The 23,185-nt window shown below is 40.9% G+C and overlaps 2 protein-coding genes across 5 annotated transcripts; both read right to left on the bottom strand.

Annotated features, from left to right (window-relative positions):
* Positions 1 to 974: 974 nt before the first annotated feature.
* On the bottom strand, positions 975 to 9,484 carry LOC102298921 (elongation factor 1-alpha 1). Of its 2 annotated transcripts, none has more exons than XM_014332661.2 (8): positions 9,359 to 9,484; positions 5,225 to 5,379; positions 4,868 to 5,047; positions 3,890 to 4,186; positions 3,452 to 3,602; positions 2,959 to 3,215; positions 2,638 to 2,872; positions 975 to 1,615 (listed from the first exon to the last, which is right to left on the bottom strand). In XM_014332661.2, exons 2-8 carry the CDS (start codon positions 5,366 to 5,368, stop codon positions 1,491 to 1,493), a joined length of 1,389 nt encoding a protein of 462 aa, XP_014188147.1. In that variant the 5' UTR covers positions 5,369 to 5,379; positions 9,359 to 9,484; the 3' UTR covers positions 975 to 1,490. The 2 variants fall into 2 exon arrangements, with proteins under 2 accessions (XP_014188147.1, XP_005919352.1); XM_005919290.3 differs by lacking the exon at positions 9,359 to 9,484 and adding an exon at positions 8,438 to 8,563.
* A 59-nt stretch (positions 9,485 to 9,543) lies between these two features.
* LOC102307072 (NACHT, LRR and PYD domains-containing protein 12) lies at positions 9,544 to 22,808 on the bottom strand. 3 transcript variants are annotated; one of them, XM_005919313.3, is made up of 9 exons: positions 21,746 to 22,807; positions 17,930 to 19,556; positions 17,176 to 17,520; positions 15,651 to 15,818; positions 14,624 to 14,794; positions 14,272 to 14,487; positions 13,991 to 14,164; positions 11,331 to 11,504; positions 9,544 to 10,520 (listed from the first exon to the last, which is right to left on the bottom strand). In XM_005919313.3, exons 2-9 carry the CDS (start codon positions 19,537 to 19,539, stop codon positions 10,505 to 10,507), a joined length of 2,874 nt encoding a protein of 957 aa, XP_005919375.1. In that variant the 5' UTR covers positions 19,540 to 19,556; positions 21,746 to 22,807; the 3' UTR covers positions 9,544 to 10,504. The 3 variants fall into 3 exon arrangements, with proteins under 3 accessions (XP_005919375.1, XP_042075543.1, XP_014188146.1); XM_042219609.1 differs by lacking the exon at positions 15,651 to 15,818 and having other exon boundaries at positions 21,746 to 22,808; XM_014332660.2 differs by lacking the exon at positions 21,746 to 22,807 and having other exon boundaries at positions 17,930 to 21,735.
* Between the last annotated feature and the right edge of the window lie 377 nt (positions 22,809 to 23,185).

Consider the following 23,185-nt stretch of genomic DNA (forward strand, 5'->3'; position numbering starts at 1 on the left):
GCTTTTTTTCTATACTCTGTGATGTGGGGATTATTTTTGCTTCCTGGCTACAGAATGTATAGTCGCTGAGTATTGACATTAAAACAAGAAAAGCAATGTCAAACCTCCTTGTTGCATGTTAGAGAATTAGATGCATTTGATACGGTTAAGTAGTTTTTTCTGGTACTTGGGAAAACTATTACAGCACAGCTAGATGCAGATCAGTTTTGGTGATTGGTCCACCTCTGGCTATCACAGGTAAAAACTGCCCATCTGGTCGATCTACATTTCTACCCTCACCTACAATTGTGGATCTGAGTGTCCCTGCCCGTGTGACACAGACAGGCTAAATAGCAGGGTAGAACGTGGACTGATCTATAGATGCATGACATAAAACACCTGAATAGATTCTGCAGATACCCCTTACCAAAAACCAGAAAAGTTTGAGGAAGTTTAGTTTGCTTTGAAGAATGGATTTTAATCTCCTTTGCATGAAGAGGCTGCCATATCCAAACCTATCTAGAAGTGATAATGAATGCTATGCCATCACTTGAGTTTAAAATCAAGGAGCCCAGCTCTGATATGAAGTCTACAAAATGTGCAGTACATCCAGTATACCGGTGCCTTGCTTGTATGGTACATATTGAGCTTTGAGTTAATTTAGTTTCTGAAAGGTGCATTAGGTTCCTCCACACAGAGATGATTGCACTGTCTTTATTTCCTCTCATTAGGTCCTTACTTGAGGCATTTTAGTTTTTATATTCAGAGATTTTGCTATTGAGCTAAAAATGGACCTTTGACATGTTACCATTCTGTCTGTGTGTCATTTTAATTTATTTAAATTATGTTCACATATTTACACACTAGTAATAATCTCAGATTTATGAAGCCTGTAATGTAAATGCAAGCAAACTTTTATTCTCATTCATCAATAAAGGAAATTCTACAGATGTTTTTTGGTGGTTTTGATTTGAATGAAATGAGGAGCAGAGAGATAATGTTTAAACACCTTTACTTGTATGAACGTAGAATCACAAATAACAGCGGTTAGGGTGAACTTAACAGTAACAATTATCAGAGCTACTTGGAGGGAGTTTAAGTTGAGCAAAGTGCGAGGCACGGAGAGTTTCTCTAAGGTGCAAACATGCAAGAAGCTGATCTACCTCAGGCTAACAAGTTTATCTTTTTGTTAAAGCTACAACACAGAGCTTACATGAACGAAGAGCTGACAAAAGAACGCGTCTGCCTCGTCACTACGATTGTCGTCTAGATCCACGAGAAGCTGAATCATTAACTTCAACAGGCAGAGAACTGTAACGCAAACCTATTGTGTTCTGCTGCAATAAAACCTACATAAGACGAGCACTAACAGCGTTTTGGTTAGTTTTTTTCCTTCGTCTGCTTTTGCGATGCATTGTGATAATAGACCAGACGCTGACTATGGAGTGCAGAAAGGGCGGGGTGTGTCTTCGGCCATGGTGAGCGTTTGGGGCAGCAGCCCAGCACAACGTTCATTTGGCCTTCTGCGCCTTCTGTGCCGATTTGGTGATCTTACCACTCGTGGCGGCTTTCTTTTCCACGCCTTTGATGACGCCCACCGCCACCGTCTGACGCATGTCACGGACAGCAAAGCGCCCTGAGGAGGAATTATTGGTAAAAAATGTGCATTAACATACAGAGAGGAGGTGACCTAAGTATATGTCAAGAGATTTTTGTTTTTATATAATTTGATCAGCTTCATGAAATGTGTTTTCTGTTGTTTAAGCAATCTAAATGTCTATGTGACTTTTCACCTAATAACTTAGTGATGAACTTATTCAGCTACTAAAACCACTTCCTGTTTTTCTTGAGAACAAATGTAGAAAGGGGAAATAACCCGTTGCTTTGGGTTTGTGCAGAGTCAGAGTGACGTTGTTATTTTTACACACACACAGACATTTAACAGGAATCCAGGGATATTTAGCTTTTCTTTTTTTTTTTTATTGTTTTATTCGTCTGATAGAAAAATGTCACGCATGACAGACGATCCTCTGATTCAGAAGTTGTGTTCTCCCTAACGGGCAAATTTTATGATTTTAAAATTGTTTAACTTCAGCTACCCATAACTGTCCATTTATGTTCACTGATTAAATAAAGCAGTGAAGACAGACTAGAAGGTGGAGAGAGAGAAGATACAGCACTTCGACCATGTGGTATATGGTCACCTGTGCCCCCACCCTTTCTTTCTGTGCTGCTGGATAGACGGGAAGCTATCGAGAGTGCTGCTTTTCTCCAAAAAATAATTAAAAAAATTTTTTTTAAATATTTTTTTTAATATTCACCTATATGATCAAGTTTAGAATATCCATTGAATTTATGCAAATAATAAATTTGGCATTTTAAGATATATTTCTGTCCTTTTCACCTTTATTAGACAGTGACAGATAACTGTGGGGTGAATAGAGAGATTATTTGAGCTGGAATCGAACCCAGGCATCTGCAGTGGGGACAAAGCCTTCAGTACATGTTGTTCTACAGGCATCGCCAATAATCTGGTTTTAGTTTGAACTGAAAACTAATTTCTTACTGTCAGTGAGAGTAAAGTTTGGATAATTCACAGTCAAATAAAGCTAAAATTTAGATCCACAAAATCCAGTTTCAGGATAAAAAAAAACCTACCGAGCGGCGGGTACTCAGAGAAGCTCTCCACACACATGGGCTTCCCGGGGATCATATCAACAATGGCGGCATCTCCAGACTTCAGGGACTTGGGGTTGTCCTCGAGCTTCTTACCAGAGCGACGGTCAATCTTTTCCTTCAGCTCAGCAAACTTGCACGCAATGTGTGCAGTGTGGCAGTCCAGCACGGGGGCATATCCAGCACTGATCTGACCAGGGTGGTTCAGGATAATCACCTGCAGGGCAGCAGACACAGATATTATTTGTAAACCTGGAGAGGAACAGAAGGAAGGATGTGCATTTCACACTACTGACAGCACACCTGAGAAGTGAAGCCAGCTGCCTCCTGTGGCGGGTCGTTCCTGCTGTCTCCAGCCACGTTGCCACGGCGAATATCCTTCACAGACACGTTCTTGACGTTGAAGCCCACGTTGTCACCGGGCAGTGCCTCAGTTAGGGCCTCATGGTGCATCTCCACAGATTTCACCTCAGTGGTCACATTGACGGGGGCAAAGGTCACCACCATGCCAGGTTTTAGGATGCCGGTCTCCACTCGACCCACGGGTACAGTACCGATGCCTGGAGGAGAGGCAGGTTAACAACTTTACAGCTGTGTGGAAGACCTGCATGGATTAAAGTCGTATACTTCTAAGCCTCAGCATTTAGGACAGAATGAACCAAAGGGAATTTCTTCAGACCTCATTCAGCTCAGCTGTTTTTATCACAAGGTGATCTCATTCCTATTTTCATACATATTCTGGAACAACCAACACTTCAGCCAAACTTCACAACACATTTCATCCTTACAGCCTCACCTCCAATCTTGTACACGTCCTGCAGAGGCAGGCGGAGGGGCTTATCGGTCGGACGCGTCGGAGGTTGGATGGCGTCCAGAGCCTCGAGCAGTGTGGTGCCTGAGGCGCTTCCATCTTTACGGTTGATCTTCCAGCCCTTGAACCAGGTCATCTGTGAAGGGAGAGAACCCCACATGTCTGCAGCTTAGCAAGGAGTGATAAGATGTGAATGTTAACACCAGATAAATTCTGAGCTAGAATTTTACACCCAGAAGCCATTTGCCAAAGCTGAAGAAGGAATGAGGCGCTAACTAGCAGGCATTAGACCTGTAAGCATGTTGGAGTATTTTTACCCAAAAGCTCATTCTTTAATAGTTATAAAACCTTATATTATTATAGATGTGTAACTCCCTGCTAGTCTCATAGCTAGAGTCATAGCTGGTCTCATTGCAGACTCACGTTAGGGCTGGGCTCCAGCATGTTGTCCCCATTCCAGCCAGAAATGGGCACGAAAGCCACGGTGTCAGGGTTGTAGCCAATCTTCTTGATGTAAGTGCTGACTTCCTTCACAATCTCCTCATAGCGCTTCTGGCTGTAGTTGGGCTCAGTGGAATCCATCTTGTTGATGCCCACAATGAGCTGTTTTACTCCCAGGGTGTAGGCGAGGAGGGCGTGCTCACGTGTCTGCCCGTTCTTTGAGATGCCAGCTTCAAATTCGCCCACGCCCGCCGCCACAATCAACACAGCACAGTCAGCCTGAGGGGAGGGAGACAGATGTGAAAACGTCTTTCCACCTTAAGTTTCTCCATCAACCATTTCTCTCATGTTATACTCTTCTACTTATTCTAATGCTACTAGCTACAGTCTTTCCCACGTTTTTGAATCCTTCTGAGATTCCATTCGCCTTTGGGTTAATGGAGAAACACCTCACTCAGTTCAATTACCCTTCTTGTACCTGCGATTCTAGAGAGGATCTCGTCCCATGCTTGGGAGTAGTCCATTCCAAGCATTTAGGACAGAAGCTGATGATGGTGGTCATCGTCTCAATCTGCACAGTTGTATGCGTAGGGTAAAGGACTACACAAACAGTATAATCGTATCTCTGACTGACCCTGCACTAAACTCAGTTAGGTGTTATTCAAAGTTATGGAACAGTTGTTGTTTTACTTTCTTTTTAATTGTGTGACACTGTGGAATTTGTTTAAAATTTTCTACTGGTTTTTTTTTTTGCATCTATTTTATTTGCTATGGACCCGTGTGTGTCTTAAATAAAGTGAAACTAAACTAAACTATGATCTCTCTGTGAGCTCAAGAACAAGGAATGTCATCACCAGCTGAGATCAAAGATGTTGGAATTTTTCTCACTGAAAGATCTGCAGAGGAAAAACTTATAAATGGCATTTAACACGAGCACTTAAGAAGTCCACTGAACTGTACCTGTGAGGTCCCAGTGATCATGTTCTTGATAAAGTCCCTGTGCCCTGGAGCATCAATGATGGTGACGTAGTACTTGCTGGTCTCGAACTTCCAAAGAGAAATGTCGATGGTGATGCCACGTTCACGCTCAGCTTTCAGCTTGTCCAGCACCCAGGCATATTTGAAGGAACCCTTTCCCATCTACAAGGTGTAAAAGGTAAATCAATAAGACTGATGACCGAATATTTTTTGTGGACTTGTAATAAAAAGATGAGAATATTATCCAGAGTAGGAGACAAGTAGACCAGAAACAGGAGATAAATAGCAGAAAATTTTCAAAATGATCTTTTTTTTAAGTAAGAACAACATGAGTCATACCTCTGCAGCTTCCTTCTCAAACTTTTCAATTGTCCTCTTGTCAATGCCACCACACTTATAGATCAGGTGGCCGGTGGTGGTGGACTTGCCTGAGTCAACATGTCCAATTACCACAATGTTGATGTGGAGTTTCTCCTTCCCCATCGCTGCTCACTCTGACAACAAGACAAGAAACGGATACAGACTTGGGTCATCTCCATAAAGGGAGCAGCAAAAGTAATGCAAAGACACAATTATAATTTTTATCTTGATTTCTTTGTTTTAACTCTGGAAGCCAAACACTTAACTGAAATTAAAATCTGAAAAATTAAACAGCCTGAAAATTGTCTCTCATTTAAGCCAGGTGTCAGAAAAATGAATTTATCAGCAGAGCTTTAAAACATATTTGAGCCTCATAAAGGAGGTGACAGATCCCATTAAAATGAAATTGGCCAATCAACATTGTTGACAATTGATATGGCCACTCCTAAAGTCCCTTCTCTCTGATAGGTTTATTTTCTGAGTCAGACATATACTGAATTGTCCACACAACCTAAACATGGCTGCATTAAACCGCTTGAATCAAAGTTCAAAATCTCCACTTCAGTCACATCTTGATTGCTTGATATACCCTGAACTGATATTTGGATCCAAATGGCTTTGTATGTGTTGTCCTCAGCTTGATTAAATAATCTTTCACTTCAGCTCTTTGGACAGCTTCACACAAGGGCTGTGCGATATGACCAAAATCTCATATCCCAATATAAGACATTTATCGTCCCGACAACAGTGTATATCACAAAAATTTTACATTTTCTGTAAATTCTGTGAATCTCGGGCAGCTCGATTTGCGTGAAGTTTTTTTTTTTTAGCTGGTCGTGTACCTGGAGTCAAGTGTTTAGACCGATGCATGAAACTACATTTTTAGACATTTTCTTTGTGACTATTTATTACACGGCGTGCTGCGGGGAAAAGCCTGTTCTGACGTTTGATTCTAAGGTTTATTTTTTAGCACCTGACGGCTCTTTTTTGCTTCTCATCCGTAAACACTCTGCGTACTCCTTCATGTGATTCAGTTTATTTTGAAAAAATCTCAACAGGATCTTCAGCTTTATTGTGAAAGGTTTATGTAGAAAATAAACAAGCGGACGACGGAGCCACGCAATAGTTTTACGGTCGTTGTTGCTAACGTCAACGCATAAAAACAGTCGCTTCTCCGTCCGTAGCGTGGTTATATTAAATATAGGAAAAAGAGAGAACTTTAAGAAATTCTACAGTGACCATCAAAACAATGAAAAAATATTGCCATAAACAGTTTATTTTGCAACACCAAGAAACAAACGAAAGCGTAATATGCAACGATTGACGTTTTCATATCATCATCTGATATATATCGCTATATCAAACAGCCCTACTTCACACATAATGTGTGTGTGAGGAGAAAAAAGGAGATACCAATGTGACTGTACCTGATATCATCCTGCAGCAGCCTAATGACTCACTGTAACCAAAATAAGTCTAATGCAAATAAGTTGGATGAATAACTCCAACACATTATTTATATTTGATGGTGTTCATACCGAGCTTGTTATCATTTATTACTTCGCTAATAAATTCAACAAATGTATATGCTTGGATCCATTAACTTTTTACTTTTAATTTACAGAGTTATGGAAGCTGTTTATATCAAGCCTGATTTTATCTCACATATAAACAAATGAGTCCTCACAGGGAGGATTACAGATTATTAATGCAAAACAGGTATTGGATTAAGCAGATACCTTGGCTGTGGGTATCTGTATCGGAACTGGAAAAAGCCAGATCAGTGCACTGCGTTGATGTATGTAGGGCAAATTATAAAACTGTGCCACTGTTCAAATACTTGTGGATTTTATTGTATATAAACAAGAACTGCTTCTCAAATGTAGGTTTACCCCCCTCCGACAAGCCTTTCTGCTTTAATCTGTCCTTACTCTGGTGCTATGAAGGCATGTCCAGGAAATGCTCTCATAATTATTCCTTATTAATTTAACTAAGAAGATGCACCTCACCTGCTCTCCTATGACCACAAATACTGTACTGTAGTCTAACTTCAAATATACACCATTCTTTGCACACTAGGAGCATTTCAAAAGTGAAGCATTTGGGTCAATTCAATTTCAATTCAGTTTTATTTATATAGCAACAAAACAACAAAAGTAGCCTCAAGGCGCTTCATATTGTGAGGAAAAGGCCCTACAGTAATACAGAGAAAACCCCCAAAATCACCAACAGTGGAAATGTGCACAGTCCTTTATTTTTAAAATAGACTAGACTCTCTAACCTATTTGTGTGTTTGTCATTCTTTTCCTCCCCATTTCTTCTGTGTAGCAAGAAGAAAATATAACCTGGCACTATTTTTAACAAAACATCCACTAAAACAAGGCACATTAACTATTTAATGAATTAATTCTGGTAAAAACCAAATTGCAGTTTAAGTGAACTGTTAAAGTACAAATTGTCGGGTATTTTTTTCAGTTCAGATTTCTTTTCAACAATTATACTTTTTTGGCAATATTCTCAATTCATTTACATTTTCTCCTGTCACGTGACCTTATCAATTGGGTCCCTTTTTCGTACCAAGTGGTTTAAACTAATATTAGGGCTGTTACAGTTCTTGAATATTAAATATTAGTGTGATATTAATGCATAATAACAACGGATCTAACATTAATATCACATTTAATGGTGGCCTATAAAATACTGGTGCGCCCCACTAAATGGCTAAGAGGGATTTTATATACTTTTTACACTGTACTTAATAAATATGGGACACTAAATAATTAATTTAGTGTACCTGTTAAACTTGAAAACATTTTTTTTTCCAAGCCTTTATTTATGTATCAAAACCCTAGTTTATTTACAGCATAGCACATTAGGTTTTATATTAAAAAAACAAAACACATTTGTACTATTTCACACCAAGGATCAGCCTGGCATATAAATATAGAATGCACGAGTTAGTTACATAATAAAATAAGTTAATTTAATAATAACAAGCCGGCTAAAAGTAAAGCTCATATTAGTTTGCTTGTATTATGACAAAATTTCCCGCCCTACGAGCTAACAATAAGCTAACGGGATTCCCGCTGGTATTTTGAAAGTTTACATTAAAATTTAAAGACATATTCAAATTAACAATTAGAAATATATACATAAAACAAAATAATACACTAGCTCCAACCATCACCTTACCTTTTGTTTTCTGAGGCTAAACAAAATTTAGTTAGCTAACAGTAAGTCTGATTAGCAACACCTGCACTACTCCCTCACAAGCTAAGGAAGTGTCTTGCGCATGGGCAATTCAGCAGATTAGAAGCTTGCAGACTAAACCAAAGTTATTATAGTCAAATAGACAACAAATGAACTACCAAAAAAAAAAATGTTGGAATGAACCTAAACTTTTATTTTACTGCATAAACCGGTGGTTATTTAAATATATATGAGTCTGGGAGGGGTAAGGGGGTAAATACTGCATTTACTGTTCTGTTCGTTTAACAGGCTATGAAAGGAAAATGTTGGTATTTGCCAAAATACACAGTAAACTGAGCTAACATCAGAGCACAGCAGCCCATACACTCAAGACTCGTGCACTTCAAAATGAAGCCCCCCAATCTTACAAATCTCATCCAGCTCATCAGATCGGACGTAAAAACGTGTCATTGCAGGACATTTCTGTGCGACACTGCCGCAACGACCAGGCGGTGGTCATGACGCTGCAGACCTGCACTACAGACGCCCGCATGTCCCAGGAGTCACACAGTTATTACACAGCACTATTTAGCTGTGGCAGCGCGATGTTGCTGATGAAGATGATGGTGTGGCCGTTGGGGAGCAATGTCTGTGCGCTGAAACTGCGCCATCCGGGCCTACCCAGCTCCCCCACGCCCCTCTGTACTTTTTGGTACCTCTCTCCTTTATCAAATTACCGTGACATGGAAGCCAAACAACATTCAAGCCTCACTGTCAGTGTGATGCAATTACATAACAACCATCACACACAGAACACACATGAAATCCCCATCTATCTGCGGAGGATTAGTGAAGGGTGCAGGAAAAGAGCGCAGCTTTTTGCGCTGGAAAACACCCTGAAAAACATCCCAAAGCCTACCCTACCTTCAGCCGCGGGGCGCGCTCACTGGACTGCGGTGAAACTGGAGATGCTGCCCGGTGTGATGCACCGACACCGACACAAACACAGAGCTGCTATGTCAGGTGGCGTCACACGCGTCACTCTGTGAAACAATGAGCCGCTAGATGGCGCTCTGCTGCAACAGAACAAATGAACCGGCACTGCTTGGTTCAAAAATAGAGGCATTTATTGTGTGCGGTTTACAGAGATGAGGTCAGTTCTGCTGATGCATCACATTCAAGAGGAATCACACAAATAAAACTGCATGGATATGTAAACAGTGAGTGTGACTGGGTGACCAGGACACCGTGCCAAATGTTGAGAAAATGCTCCACATTAATAGGCATCCAAAATCTCTGTTTTTGAACAGCTGTGAAAAAAGGCAGTGAAAGCTGTCCCATGGCTCTCCTGCAGGTAAACATATTACACCCAAGGTGGAAAATTAAAAGTGACCAGCTACAGTTTGGGCAGAATATGATAGAAACTCTCATAAATAACTAACTGATTAAAGCGATGGAAGATGATTCTCAGAGTGTTTTGTGACAACTTTTAATGTCACCCGAGTGTTTTATTATCACTCTGTTTAGCTTTAATTTAAGCCATTTCTCTCATTTTACCACATTTTGTAATGTGTCAGTGTTTATAACTTATGTGAAGTACCTTGTAACGCTGTTTGCACCAGCTGACAGAACAAACAGTTCAACAATTTCAATATTACAGTAAAAAAAAACGAGAATGTAGTAAATTATGAACAATATCGTATATAAAAATGTTAGCTTGTTTTTACACTTATTGTTTTTACTTGGCTACAAATGTCACATTCACGTGAAATAACTTTGTCCTTCACATACCACATGCCTCTCGGCATTAGCAACGTTTCATTTGTTGGAATATGGCCACCGTAACCAAGACGTGGGGCAATTCTTCTATGGCCCAGAAATAAAGTACTTGGTTAAAAAAACATTATATACAAAGAGGTAATAATGGAAAATTAAACATTTAGTCTTTTAAAGCACATTTGGTATTTTTACACTATTTCTAAGTCAGAAACTCAAACTGAACAGAATTATGTGGTAGCCATCCAGTTTCTGCGCAAATAAGGAGACAGAGCCATTTGTCTCACTTCTTCTTCAGTCCACTGAGACACTGGAAGATAAGATAACAAAAAAAGGCACATGAATGCTTGAAATAAAGGGAGTGAAATTTGTTATGAATAGTGAAAAGATAAGGATAGAAATATACTGAAGGACAGTTCTGGGTCTTATTTTCCTATTTTGGGGGTGATGATTAACAGGAAACATTTAGTCATCACAATGTAACCCAAAGTGAGTTAAACTTCAGGGACATCAGTCAGTCCAGCCGGGAAGCAGAAACCGCTGGTGCCCTGTTCTCTTCACAGATTCAGATTCACCCTGAACACCTGACAGATGTGAAAGACTCTGGGATCTGTCGCATGTGCTCAGTGTAATCCACCATATTCAAGAAAATCAGTGTTGAAGCCGTGAATGTGAGTACTACCTAATGTTTACACTGCTTTAATGCAATCATGTGATACCTCAGAGAGAGACTTATAATTGGAGCCCATCAGTGGGGAAAATAAACAACTTTAATGTGGAGCGTTGCTTTAAGCCATTACACTCCCACTGTTTCAGGGCTGTTGGTTAAATTACAGCATTCTTGCTCAACGTTGAATGAAAACAAACATTTCTGTGTTTTTTTAATAACAGACCCAAAGAGATGGAACAATAGTGCCCAGGTTTTAAAAATCTCACAATTTTTCTTTTGCACAGTACCATCTGAGGTCTCACGTTTTACAACTAAATAAAAGTAGAAACTATCAGTGTTACGATACTTAAATATTATCCGTTTTTCTTGGTTGTGAATGACCATCCAACAACGCAAAAGAAGAAACCCACCTGCTCTTATCTGAGCATTTTTCACATCTTTGGTACTCACTCTATTGTCCTGAGTGTGTATTTGTGGTTCTTCGTTAGCTCCACGAGTGCTCTGATTTCAGAGTTCTCGAGCCTGTTGCCCACCAGATGCAGCTCTGTCAGAAAGAATGGGTTTAACTTCAGGGCTGAGGTCAGGAACTGAACACTCCTCGAGGTCAGGCCACAGGTCCTCAGTCTGAACAGAAACAGAAATACAGAACAGCTCAGTCTACCCCGACAGTGTGGGTCTGCAAACAAACATGCACATGCATTTACCCGAGCTCGAGGTGCATCATTTGGTTATTAACAAATAACTTGGGCAAGTATTTTGTGTTCAAACATTAACAGGACATGTTTGTTATCACTTCTGTCATTTGAGCAATAACTGCATAAATTCAAGGGCAAATCAAAAAAATTTGTTACTCTTTATCTCATGGAGACGGTGACACACAGTCTCTCCAGTGCACGTCTTTTGAATTAAGAGAAGCTGCAAATTCTATTTGACTTATATTTCAACTTGTCACCATGTTTTGTTATAAATACAGATCTGAACATCTGGGTGCATTACTGGGCTCACAGTCGACTGTGCTACAAAAACACTAACTTAGCAACACATATGTGTGGAAGTATTTAAGGTCTCGCCCATTTGTGGAGAGTGGAGTGGGCTAATATCATCTGAAGGTTAAAGCCACAAAGAGACGAAAAAAATCATTTGAGGAAAAAAAGTACAAATTTATAAAAGAACTATGCAAAATTTCAAGAGGGAAACTTTCATTAGTCGAGGAACAAAATTGCTTCACTTTACACCAGGGGTGGGGAACTCCAGGCCTCAAGGGCCGGTGTCCTGCAGGTTTTAGATATCACCTTGGGTCAACACACCTGACTCAAATGATTCCCAGGTCTCCGGAGAACTTCAAGACAGGTTGAGGAGGTAATTTAGCCATTTAAATCAGCTGTGTTGGACACATCTAAAACCTGCAGGACACCGGCCCTCGAGGCCTGGAGTTCCCCACCCCTGCTTTACATGGTTAAATGGGTAAAAGATTCACTTATTGCAGGGGTGGGGGAACTCCAGGCCTTGAGGGCCGGTGCGGATGTGAATTCTTTCCAACTTTATCCTGAAGTGTGACAACGAAAAACTGTTCAACTATTTTTTCCATCATAAATGTTTGTGTTTTTTTATTTTATTTTTGTAACATATTTGTGAGGATTTTTTAACATATATTTGTAAATTTTAATTTTGTAGTCTTTTCACATAAACTGAGAACCTGAATTTTACTTCACTGGTTCTAAGCCAGTCTTTCTCAAACTGTGGGATGCGTACCACTCATGGTACTTGGGCTCTCTCTGGCGGTATGCGGGAAAACTCCTTTTTTTTTTAAAGATTAAATAATATACGATTGTGGAGCTATGCAAAGACAACACAAGAGTTCCCGAGGCTCTTCTGGGAGCTGGGGTCAGCCAGAAAACGTCTCCCTGAGCGTGAGTCCTCTATGAAGAGCAGCCTTTCCTTATCGCCAGCGTCACGGCCACTAGAGAGTGCTGGTGGGCTCATTTCCCTGGGCCTTAAAACTGCAAATGCGGCACTGAGTTGTCACACTGACGGTAAAAAACACAGCCCTTTTCGGCAGTGCTGCCGTGCCGCAATCCCAGCCACCATCGATGTGTCGGAGGCCCCCGGGAGAATCGGTGGGGGCGCTGGAGATGTCGTGGGTGAGTCGGAAACTATCGCCTGGATGCCGAAGCTCCTTGTAGGGTCGTGAAGCCAAAACTCCGGCAGCTTAACCGCCTCAGCAAAAATTCAAACGTACAGCTCTGCTACCACTTCCAACATAAATGAAGACAGAAAACTAAACAGCAGTGACGTTTGTAGGGTTACTGAAGTCGGGCTAGTCGGGTATATAATGATGTGCTGCGTTGTGGCTAGCTACACAGCTATGGTTAGCACAATATAAACACAGTGAAGCTGGAGGATGAACGCTAACTTTTTTCCACTCGATAAAAGTTAACGTGAGGGTTCTCGATGGTTAGGGACAAATGCAATCACAGGATGCTGTAAACGAACCAAACTTGAGTCAGGAGAACAACTGAGATAATCGTAAGGGTTGTAGTTACATCGTAAGGGTTTAAAAACTGAGCTTTAAAATGAAGAGTGGTAATAAAAACTGAGAGAGGCCGACAGTGATCACTGACTGTTTTTAGGGGCTTGTTGAGATTAAATAGAACAAGATACAAAGCATTAAAACATGTTAAAAACACAACAGCCTTAATAAATGCAGAGTAGTTTGGACCTGGAAGCAGGATTCATCAGGTCATTATTTAAAGACCGGATATCCCACCTGCTGTGAATGTTTTATTGCAGTACAGTTGTTATTATCATCACTTGTCACATCCTGTTTATGACAGTTAAATAAATAGCATTCATAAGAAATAAAACTGTCTCGTGTAAACTGTATGTGGTGTTAAATAGGCCTATACTACTGTACTTTAATGTCCGTCATAAGGGTGGCACTTCAACAGCCATATACTTTATGAGGTGGTACTCATTGTGAAAAGTTTGAGAAGCACTGATCTAATGTGCCACTGCAGATACAGCCCATGTGTTGACTCGTTTAACTTTATTAGAAAGAGGTTTTTTTGTTGTTGTTTTTTTAAACATAGTATAAAAGTTTAATAACTTACGACAGTTTCTCAAGTTTGCACTGCGGGCTTTGGAGTCCGATGTAGAGTTTCTTCACTCCCTTATCTTGAAGGTTGTTGTGAGACAGGTCGAGCTCGCTGAGAATGTTCGCCTTTGACATCAGTCCAGAGGCGAGCTCTGCACAGCAGCTGTCAGTCAAACTGCAGTAACTCAGGCTGAAAGGAAGCAAAAAGCTATGTTACAGCAAGCTTTTCTTTCAATCAAACTGAGCCCACGCTGTCATTATGGAGTCTGGTTTAAAAAAAAAGAAAAAAAGATTCACTTCAGAGTTTTCAGGTGGCTCAAAGGATTCATTAGGCCGGGTGAAATTTCTTTCACTCCTTTGTCTCCGATGTGGTTCATGCTGAGGTCCAGGTCTATCAGCTCCACCGCCTGCCACTCGCCAACTCCCATCCAGCCATCGGTGAGCTGCGAGATTGAACAGAGGACCTTTGCCAGGTAGCGACAACCCGCACCAGTGATTCCACATCGTGAAACACTGAGGAGAAATACCACAAACATGAATAATGTGTTAGGCCAAATATTCATCGATAATAAATGGATTAAAAATAAATCTTTGCCAGGATTTTTAACGTCTCTTTGTTTCAGTCAGTGTGTAATCAGGTCATGCTTACTTGAGTTTTTGGAGACTACACCACGCATACATGCCTTCGCAGATGATTTTAAACCCAGCATCTTTCAAGCTGTTGTTGCTCAAATTGAGTTCTAACAGAGTGCTCGTTTCACTCTTCAGAGCTTCCCCAATACTTTCACAGCTCAGCACGGTGAGGCCGCAGCAGTACAACCTGCCAAAGACACGAAAGACCATATGAGTGAAATCTATCAATTTATGTTGATAAGCAGCAGTTATCCATACATCTGTGGTGACAGACATCTTTCTTTTTTAAATTGGCTTTCTTGCAAAGTATAATGAAGTCACAGTCATAAATATGGGCTAAACATGCAGAGTTTTTGCTTTAATTATTGGCTGTAAATAAAAGATGGAAGCAGAAATGGCAGCCTCATTAGCTACATTATGGTACCATGATATTTTTGGAAGTGACCATATTTGGAGAGGGTGACAAGCTAAGTTAGCGGCTAAAGCTTTGTTAACAAAGTGGAATAATAAACCGTATGAGCACAATATATACACTAGTTCCAGCCATATTATTTGTCAGATAATTGTATTAAAAGCTCATAAAAGGCACCAAAACACTGGAGAAATCCAGTTCAGTGACTGCAGTTAGTAGCTACAGTTACATCTGTCAAAGTAGCCACTAAACCTTAGCGGCATAAATTCCTCCAAACACCAACTGTCCACAGAAGCCAAAATATATTTTTGTTAGAAGGTTGTAAACATGGTTGTGTCTACTTTAAAGCGGTTCTTTTTAACATGGTAGTCTATGGGGGCTGACTAGGCGTAAACGATCCGCTTTGGCGCACAAAAAAAGACACACAAAAAAGAGGGGACTGTGTATAAAAATGGCTTAAATTTCCCTCGAGTTAATGTGATATTTGTGATCAACTCACTAAATCAAGACTAACCACACTTAAAGCCTACATTTATCCCATAAATCAAACGTGTCTATCTATGAACCCAACTTTTATATGCTTTGGTATGTTACTGGAAAAAGGACTTTCTGTAGATTAAGCCATACTTACTCCAACTTTTTTAGATACGATATGTCAAAATTGTTAAATATCTCATTGGCCCCCTCGTCTCCAATCCAATTGATGCTTAGATCCAACACACTGAGAAAAGGAGGGTTTATCCGCAGAGCTGAGCCCAGATCATAGCAGCCAGCCTCTTTAATGTCACACTGTGACAACCTATGAGTAAGAAATACAGACGATAAATACACAACATAATTTCATCTGTGAGGAATGGTTTTATCAGTGTCATTTTAATATTGTATGTGCACAGCTGTGAGTAAAAGGTGCAGCATTTACACTATCACTCCTTAAAGTATTCGAACTGCTTGATTTCTTTTGGGTTTTTTTCCTCAGTAATATATTATTAATGTTTTAAAAATGTTAATATCAAGATAAACATACAACATAAATACACAGGTATCCAGATCCATACAACCCTTTTAATTTATTTACATTTTTATTTTATTTAAAGATGCCACAAATTTAGCTTTACAATAATACAAATCGGTCTTTTACACCCAACAACTGAAACTAAAAGTAAAAACACTGATTTGGAATTTTTTGCAAAATTTGTTGAAATTTAAAACCTGGCCTGACTGATGTGCAGATGATCTCGGGGACTGACGACGGACAGACTGAAGAGCTCAGCAAACACAGTTTTTACCTCATTTCCTCATTAATTCATGAAATCAACAGTCTGATGATGAGATTGTTTCGGTCTGTTGGTGTGATTTGAATTAGAGCGTATTGTGATGCTCATTTATGTCGTCAATTTTTTGTCTCACTGGGCGTGTTTGTCAGCGAGACCTATGACCTGCACTATGAAGCAAATTCAACGTATCCTGGATAGCTTCCATTATCTGGCTTCACTTATCCTAACATCATAAATCAGGCTAAGCAAATACATGAATGTGGTTATCAGCTCACTTAGGCAACTCAGGGTTATCAGTGCAGGTAAGGTCATGTTCACATGAAAGAGACAAAGATCTGGTAGCATCAATGGTGTTAATGGACAGGTAAATCAGCTGCCAGGCAGAAACAGTAAGACAGGTAGTGTCGTTCTTTCAGCTGCAGTCCTGGTGGCATTTAACAGCCTGAGACGTGGTAAAGAATAAATAGAAAAAACCCAGAGATAAAACGGTAAGTCTTCTTCGCCTCCATGCAAACTGTACCAATGCTCATCAGGGAGAGACAAACACTTTAGATCCTATTAATCTTTGAGTTGATTGCTCAGTAGGTGGTGATCTCTTACGTGGAACATAACCCATTATACCATAGCTTCTTTCCCCCCACAATTCCTTTTTCACTGTGGAGTATTTGCAATTTTTCCTGACTTATAACTGGTCTGTGGTGACAGAGTAACTATCGGCTTTATGAATGATGAAGTATTTGAGGGTTTACTTTATGCAAAAGAAAAAAAAACAACTTGTTTTTGAGAATGTCATTGGGGTTTAAAATTAATCAAAAAAATTAAGTCAGAAAAGCGTTAGGGGGTCTTGATAGAGAAAAAACGCTTTACCATCTGAACACTTACTTTAATGTCTGCAGCCGGCAACTAGAACTTCCCAAACCATGCGACAGCAGCTTCAGCCCCCGATCTCCTATTCCATTGCTGCTAAGATCCAGCTCTTGCAGTATTTGGTGTTGCATCAGGCATTGGCTCAAATACTGACAGGTCTCTGCGGTCAGTCCACAGCCTTGCAGCCGAAGTATTTTCAGCCTGCAAGTCACACTGTTCAGGCCCTCTGCAAGTTCCTGGACTCCACTGGTGCTGAAGCTGTTGTACCCCAGATCCAGCTCCCTCAGGAATGACTCCTTTGAGCTTAGGACTGCTGCCAACGCTGGGCAGCTCTTGTCAGTCAGGTTGGAGAATTTCAGCCTGCAAAGAGGTAGAAGTTAATGACATCTGGCAAAGAGGGAAATATTGCATGTCCAGGCAAATGTTTAAGTATGAAGACAATGAAATAATTTTGCAGTTACAGCTCTGTGCACAATCACAGTGGGTTTTAAATCGAACCCCTGACACACTGACTTACAGCTTTAATTCAAGGGGTTTAACAAAAGTCCTGCATTACCTGAAGGAACACAGTTTTGTCATATGATGTGAGATAAAACATTTCAGTTCATTTAAATGTACGAATATGTGTGTAGCATCTGTACATACTGCCCTGTAATTGTGAACACTGCCTCTCGCCCTATAACAACTTGGATCCAAGATGGCCTGGATAAGTGGTTAAGAAAATAGGCGTATGGATAAAATTCAGTGAATGCAATAAGTACAAACTTACATGGCTTTCCTGGATTTGAAAATAGCTGGAATATTCTTGATGAGTTTGTCATCACATCTCACTGACACCTCCATCTCAAAAGTCTCTCGAATCCCTTCAAAAGCTCTGATCCTCTGCATCAAGTCTCTCCAGTGCATCAGTGAGAACCCTGGGATCTGAGAAACGCCATACCTCTGAAAGAACCTAACCTCCTCCTGCAACGCCTGACTGTCGTACTCCCGCAGGCAGTGAAACAGGATGACGGTGCTGTAGGACGATATCTTGCTCAGGATCTTCTTCTTGACATAGCCAAAGAGCAAATCTTTGGGTGGCAACAGCATGCGCTCCTTAATGAGGCCAAACATGAAACGAAGTAGGAGATCAGAGACTCCCTCATTATTCTCCAGCACTTCATCCACTTGATGCTGAATACAGGAGCTTAAATTCATTTTTTGAGCTTTGATGTCCTCCAGTTTGTAAGACGCAGCCAGGAACTCTTGAACACTCAAGTGGCCAAAGCGAAACACAGTGGTACCGTTCAGTCCCGTCTCCGTTCTCAAAACAAGCGGGAATGTTTCTGCGAAAGCTAAAGCTTCCTCGACACTTATCCCGTTTCCTGAAAGGTCATCCTCATACATGACGTTCTGCACTCCCACCCGAAGCAGCGCCACCTTCTTCAGCTTGGTAAAGATAGGCAAGTGTTTAGCTTCCAGCGCACCGAAACCCAGATTGTAAATCTCAGTTAGACTCAAGGGATGCAATTTAAAACCCTTTTGCCCTTTTACGTGATCCTTTAAAGCACTTGCCATAATGGTGCAGATCGGAGGTATCTGACACAGGGAGTCCAGGCTCCTCAATATTTTCACGTGATTGATGGCTTTGTTGACAAGATCATCATCACCGATGACCATTCGGAAGTGCTGCTCCTTCTCTTCATCGCTGAATCCCCGCAGCTCCGTTTTTTTCAGCAAATAAAAGGGAGGTATTTGATATTCGTCTGAAATTCGAGACGTTACCCATATATGAGCTCTTGGGAGTAAATTTCCCCTGATTAGGTTAGTGACAAGACTGTCTACAGTTGATGCTTCAGAAACATCACTCACAGCTGGACAGTCAAAGTTGAGCTGGATTTGAAACTCGTCTAGTCCATCGAGAATGAACCACACCCCGTCTTCATTTAGGACAGATGCATCAAGCTCCTTCAGTTCAGGGTAAAATGTCTGGAGAAGCTCAATCAGGCTCAGTCTATCTTTCAGCAGATTCAATTCCCAGAAGGTGAGAGGAAACAGGAAGCTGATGCTGTGGTACCCCTTGTCCTTGGCCCAATCAAGAGCACAGCTCTGCACCATTGTGGTTTTTCCGACTCCGCTCACTCCTATAGTGATGACTGTTCTATTTCTGTTCTTATGTTGACATTTGCACGATAAAATGTCTGCAAGTGGAGCGTCTGGAAAAAAGAAGCTCCTATCCAGGCGTCTGTACTCATGCTGGAAGAATTCAGGCTCTGTATAGTTGTACCTGATATCCTGATAGCAGAGCCTCGAAGGAAGTATTGAGCTTTTGGAAAAGGCTTCATCCAGGCTCTCATATTTGCTCCTCAGCGCAGCTTTGAGACAGGTTTGGAGAGCCATAACAATGGCAGATGCTCCTGAAAAGACGAAAAGTCAGTGAGAAACATTTTACTTCAAAGTCAGTCCACAAAAACTCAGTCAGTGTCTCCCACCTGAAGGTTAAAAACACAGAAGGTTAAAAACACATTTAGGCCATAAAAACCCAACCAAATCAGTTTTACACTCAATGCCAGTGCCACAATCACATTTTTGATCAGAATGCTTTTTTATTACCAGCCTGAGCATCAATAAGTGGGATACGTCATGCTTTCAATAACAAAACAGGCCCAGTTTAATGTTTGTAACAAAGACTAACCAAGAGGAACAATCATTGTGACCCTGGTCTTTAGAAATTGAATGATCCAATGTTGAGGACACAGACAGCTGGAGACATGGCGCAGAGCAGTCATTCCTGTTTCACTCTGAAGTCGCTGCACAGGTGCTCTGTTGTAATCTTCTACACACAAGGCTGCACAGTCACACAACATTTGCAGGCATGTGGATGTCTGCGAAGAACCTTGTGCACGCTGTCTAATGACAAAGTTTACTTCATTTGGACAGTCAGATTCATCTCTCCAGGTTGAGATGAAGGAAGCTAAACTTTACTTTTTAATTTAACACCACATGAGACTAAAACTCTTGGACTGCCATTCAGCTTTTAGTATTGAGGAATCTCTTTGGATGGCAATCAGCTGATTGACATTCACCTCAAGCACTAAAGACAGTTCACGTAGTCAAAACCTTTGGTACCCTGAATGTTTGATGTGTGCTCTGATAATTCACCTGATACATTTTTAAACAGAACATTTTGGGTAAACTTTCAGGAGTCATATCACCATGTGGGACAGGTGGCTCCAAACAAGGTAGATCATACTAAACGTCTCCCCTCTACCTGGATTTTCATACCAGACTTATCTTCTAGCCTCTAGCCTTCTTCAGTGCCAATGAAATTTTTCTACTATGACTATATTTTTACATTATGTAGCTTTAAAATCAAGAACCAATTAGGTGTTCAGATGTTCTCTACAACAGTTTAATATATCCCCTTAGACTTAGTGTTGGTTTTTATAAATAATTGTAGAGAGCAAAAACTGTTACATTTAGAGTTTTTGTTGTTGACAAAGATTAAATGTATTTTTCAGGCCTTGATATGTGCATTTCCCTGTACTTATGAAGTCACGGGGACTGAAAAAGGCAGGTAAGTGACCAGTTTCAACTCCTATCAACTTTAGAGCTTGTAAAATATTGATAGGTAGAATGCAAAATGTTTACCTAAAACATTTGTCCCCTTTATGTGGAAACAAAGGGTTTAATAAGATGCTAAGATTTACACTTAATACACCAGAGGGACAGCTCAGAGAGGATTCTTGTGAGGAAGGACATACAGGAGGTTGGTGAGACAAAGAAAGAAGCTAGGCACGAGGTGATGGGGGCAGATAACCCCCTGTGGCGACCTCTAAAGGGAGCAGTAAAAGAAGAAGAAAGAAAAATATCATAATTTAAGCATCAGAGATGCTGTTTCACAGAGCACTATTTGGAGCTTAGTGTGATAACTGCAGGCTTAACTGCATATCACCACTCATGTGAAAAACACGGAAAAACAAGCTGAAGTGAAATCATATAAACATTTCAAAGTAAAAACAGTAACGGGGCCAATACATCGTTGGAATCGGTGTTTCAGATGAAGATATGTTGTATGGCTCGCACTTTCTCGTGTTTTTTTTTTGTTGCATTTTGTTCTGCTTGCTAAAAATAAATTCATTTTTTAGAAGTTACTCTCACTCAGCAGCAAATCAAACGCTTATTTTACCTGTTGCCTGATAATTATTTACTGTATTATTGATCTGCATATCAACAGTCACTGTAAATACCCGTGTAGCATTGCGCATGCTCAGTGATATAAGTTCTTGTTTCGGAAGTGCCCTCAATGTAGTGCGAATAGCTGAAAAGTTAAAAAAACAAAACAAAACAAAAAAACAATAAGGAAACCTGACCATCGTTTGAACACATAGAAATGAACTTTAACTAAAATCGACCCCTAGGGGAAAAAAACACCATCAGCTGCTTTAACCCAGAATGAGAAATCGAAAGTAAAAACACCGGTGTTTGGCAAAACCCTCATCCAGCTGAACTGCAAGACGGGACTGTTGACTCAGCTTCATCTTGCATTATACTGACTCGTTTGTTTATGTATTAATTTACGTATTAACAAGCGAGCCAAACTCACCGAAGAAGCTACAGCACCTTTCTTTTCCACGAAGAGGAGATTGCGGCGTTCACGGCAGCATTGTGCGCAGAAGAAAACGACAAGAAAAAAAATACTTTCACTTTCTTAGGACCCGCCACAGCTGAGGAGCACGAATGGGCGTGAACCACAAAGCTGATATAATCTGGGAACGACCGCTCTCGGGACTCCTGGGCTTTTAGGGGGCGCTAGCTAGCTACTCCAACGCTTTTGCTCAAAACAACATACATCTCCCGAGTTAAAGATCTTTATTCTGGTTTTCACTTCATTTCACACAGAAGTGGCCATAACATTATACATAACTCCGCTTTTACATCTTTATCGATTTTAACTACCTCAAAATACCCTTCTGTGAGTGTTCTGTGCAAGCTGAGCAACTTTCCCAGCATCCGCCATTTTGACTCCTGGCATGAAGCCAGCAGCAACGGGGACTTTAAATCAAGCGGTCTGCTGATGGACTCGCCTTCAACCACCACAACCAGCTCTTCTACAAACTTGCACCCCACTGTTGTTGTTTAATAACCTTTCTAACAGCTACCTGGCGTTTGTAAACGGGAACAATCGAGGAAGTATGCCCCGACGTAAAGCCTTAACAGCCAGGGTTAGGGTTAACCCTAACAACCCTAACCCGGAATACTAGTGTTTTATGGGAAAAAACAAGAAGGGAAATAAATAAGGAAATAAATGCATTTTTTTAATTCGTTAAAATGATCGCTGCTGTATTCCCGAAACTACTTCCGCCTTTTTTATTTCATTGTTTATTTATTTTTATTCTTTGTACAATCACATCCACATGGTCTCCCACACTGGCTCTGACATCTACCAACATCTACCTGGAGGCACCTGTATTGCCCTGTAAGTGCCACAGAGGGGCAGTCTCTGCTGACACAAACATAGAGCTAAGTTGGGATTTCCTGATGTGTGTGTGCTCTCCCTGAAAGGTAGGTAGTGCATGAGGCGGGCTTCTTACAGTGTCCTTTAAAAGCAATAAGCATGCTACATACAGGGACTTCACATAGATTCTTCTTCATTATATTAATTACTACGGAGCCCCCCAGGGGACATGGGGAAATAGAGGAAAAAAAAAATTAGGGAGGAAAAAAAAAAAATAGGAGGAAAAAAATAGCGACTTTTGCGAGATCTCGCAAAAGTATTGCGAGCGCTCGCAAAAGTATTGCGAGATCTCGCAATAAGTATTGCGAGCGCTCGCAAAAGTATTGCGAGATCTCGCAATAAGTTATTGAGCCGCAAGTTTTGCCGCCAGATGGCCCAGGTCGAGACGATGTCCGAAAGGGGTTCCTCGTTTAGGTCTCGACATTCCGTTGCTTCGAGAGGGCCGCCAGCTCGAAGCCGACCGGGAGGTCGAGGCACGATGTGCCGGGAAAGCGGTGTTCCTCCCGGCTGTAGTAGGTCTCGACCTCC

The sequence above is a fragment of the Haplochromis burtoni genome, unplaced genomic scaffold (assembly GCF_018398535.1).
Source record: "Haplochromis burtoni strain Fernald_Lab_line unplaced genomic scaffold, NCSU_Asbu1 Contig_35, whole genome shotgun sequence".
Classification (NCBI taxonomy): Eukaryota; Metazoa; Chordata; class Actinopteri; order Cichliformes; family Cichlidae; genus Haplochromis; species Haplochromis burtoni.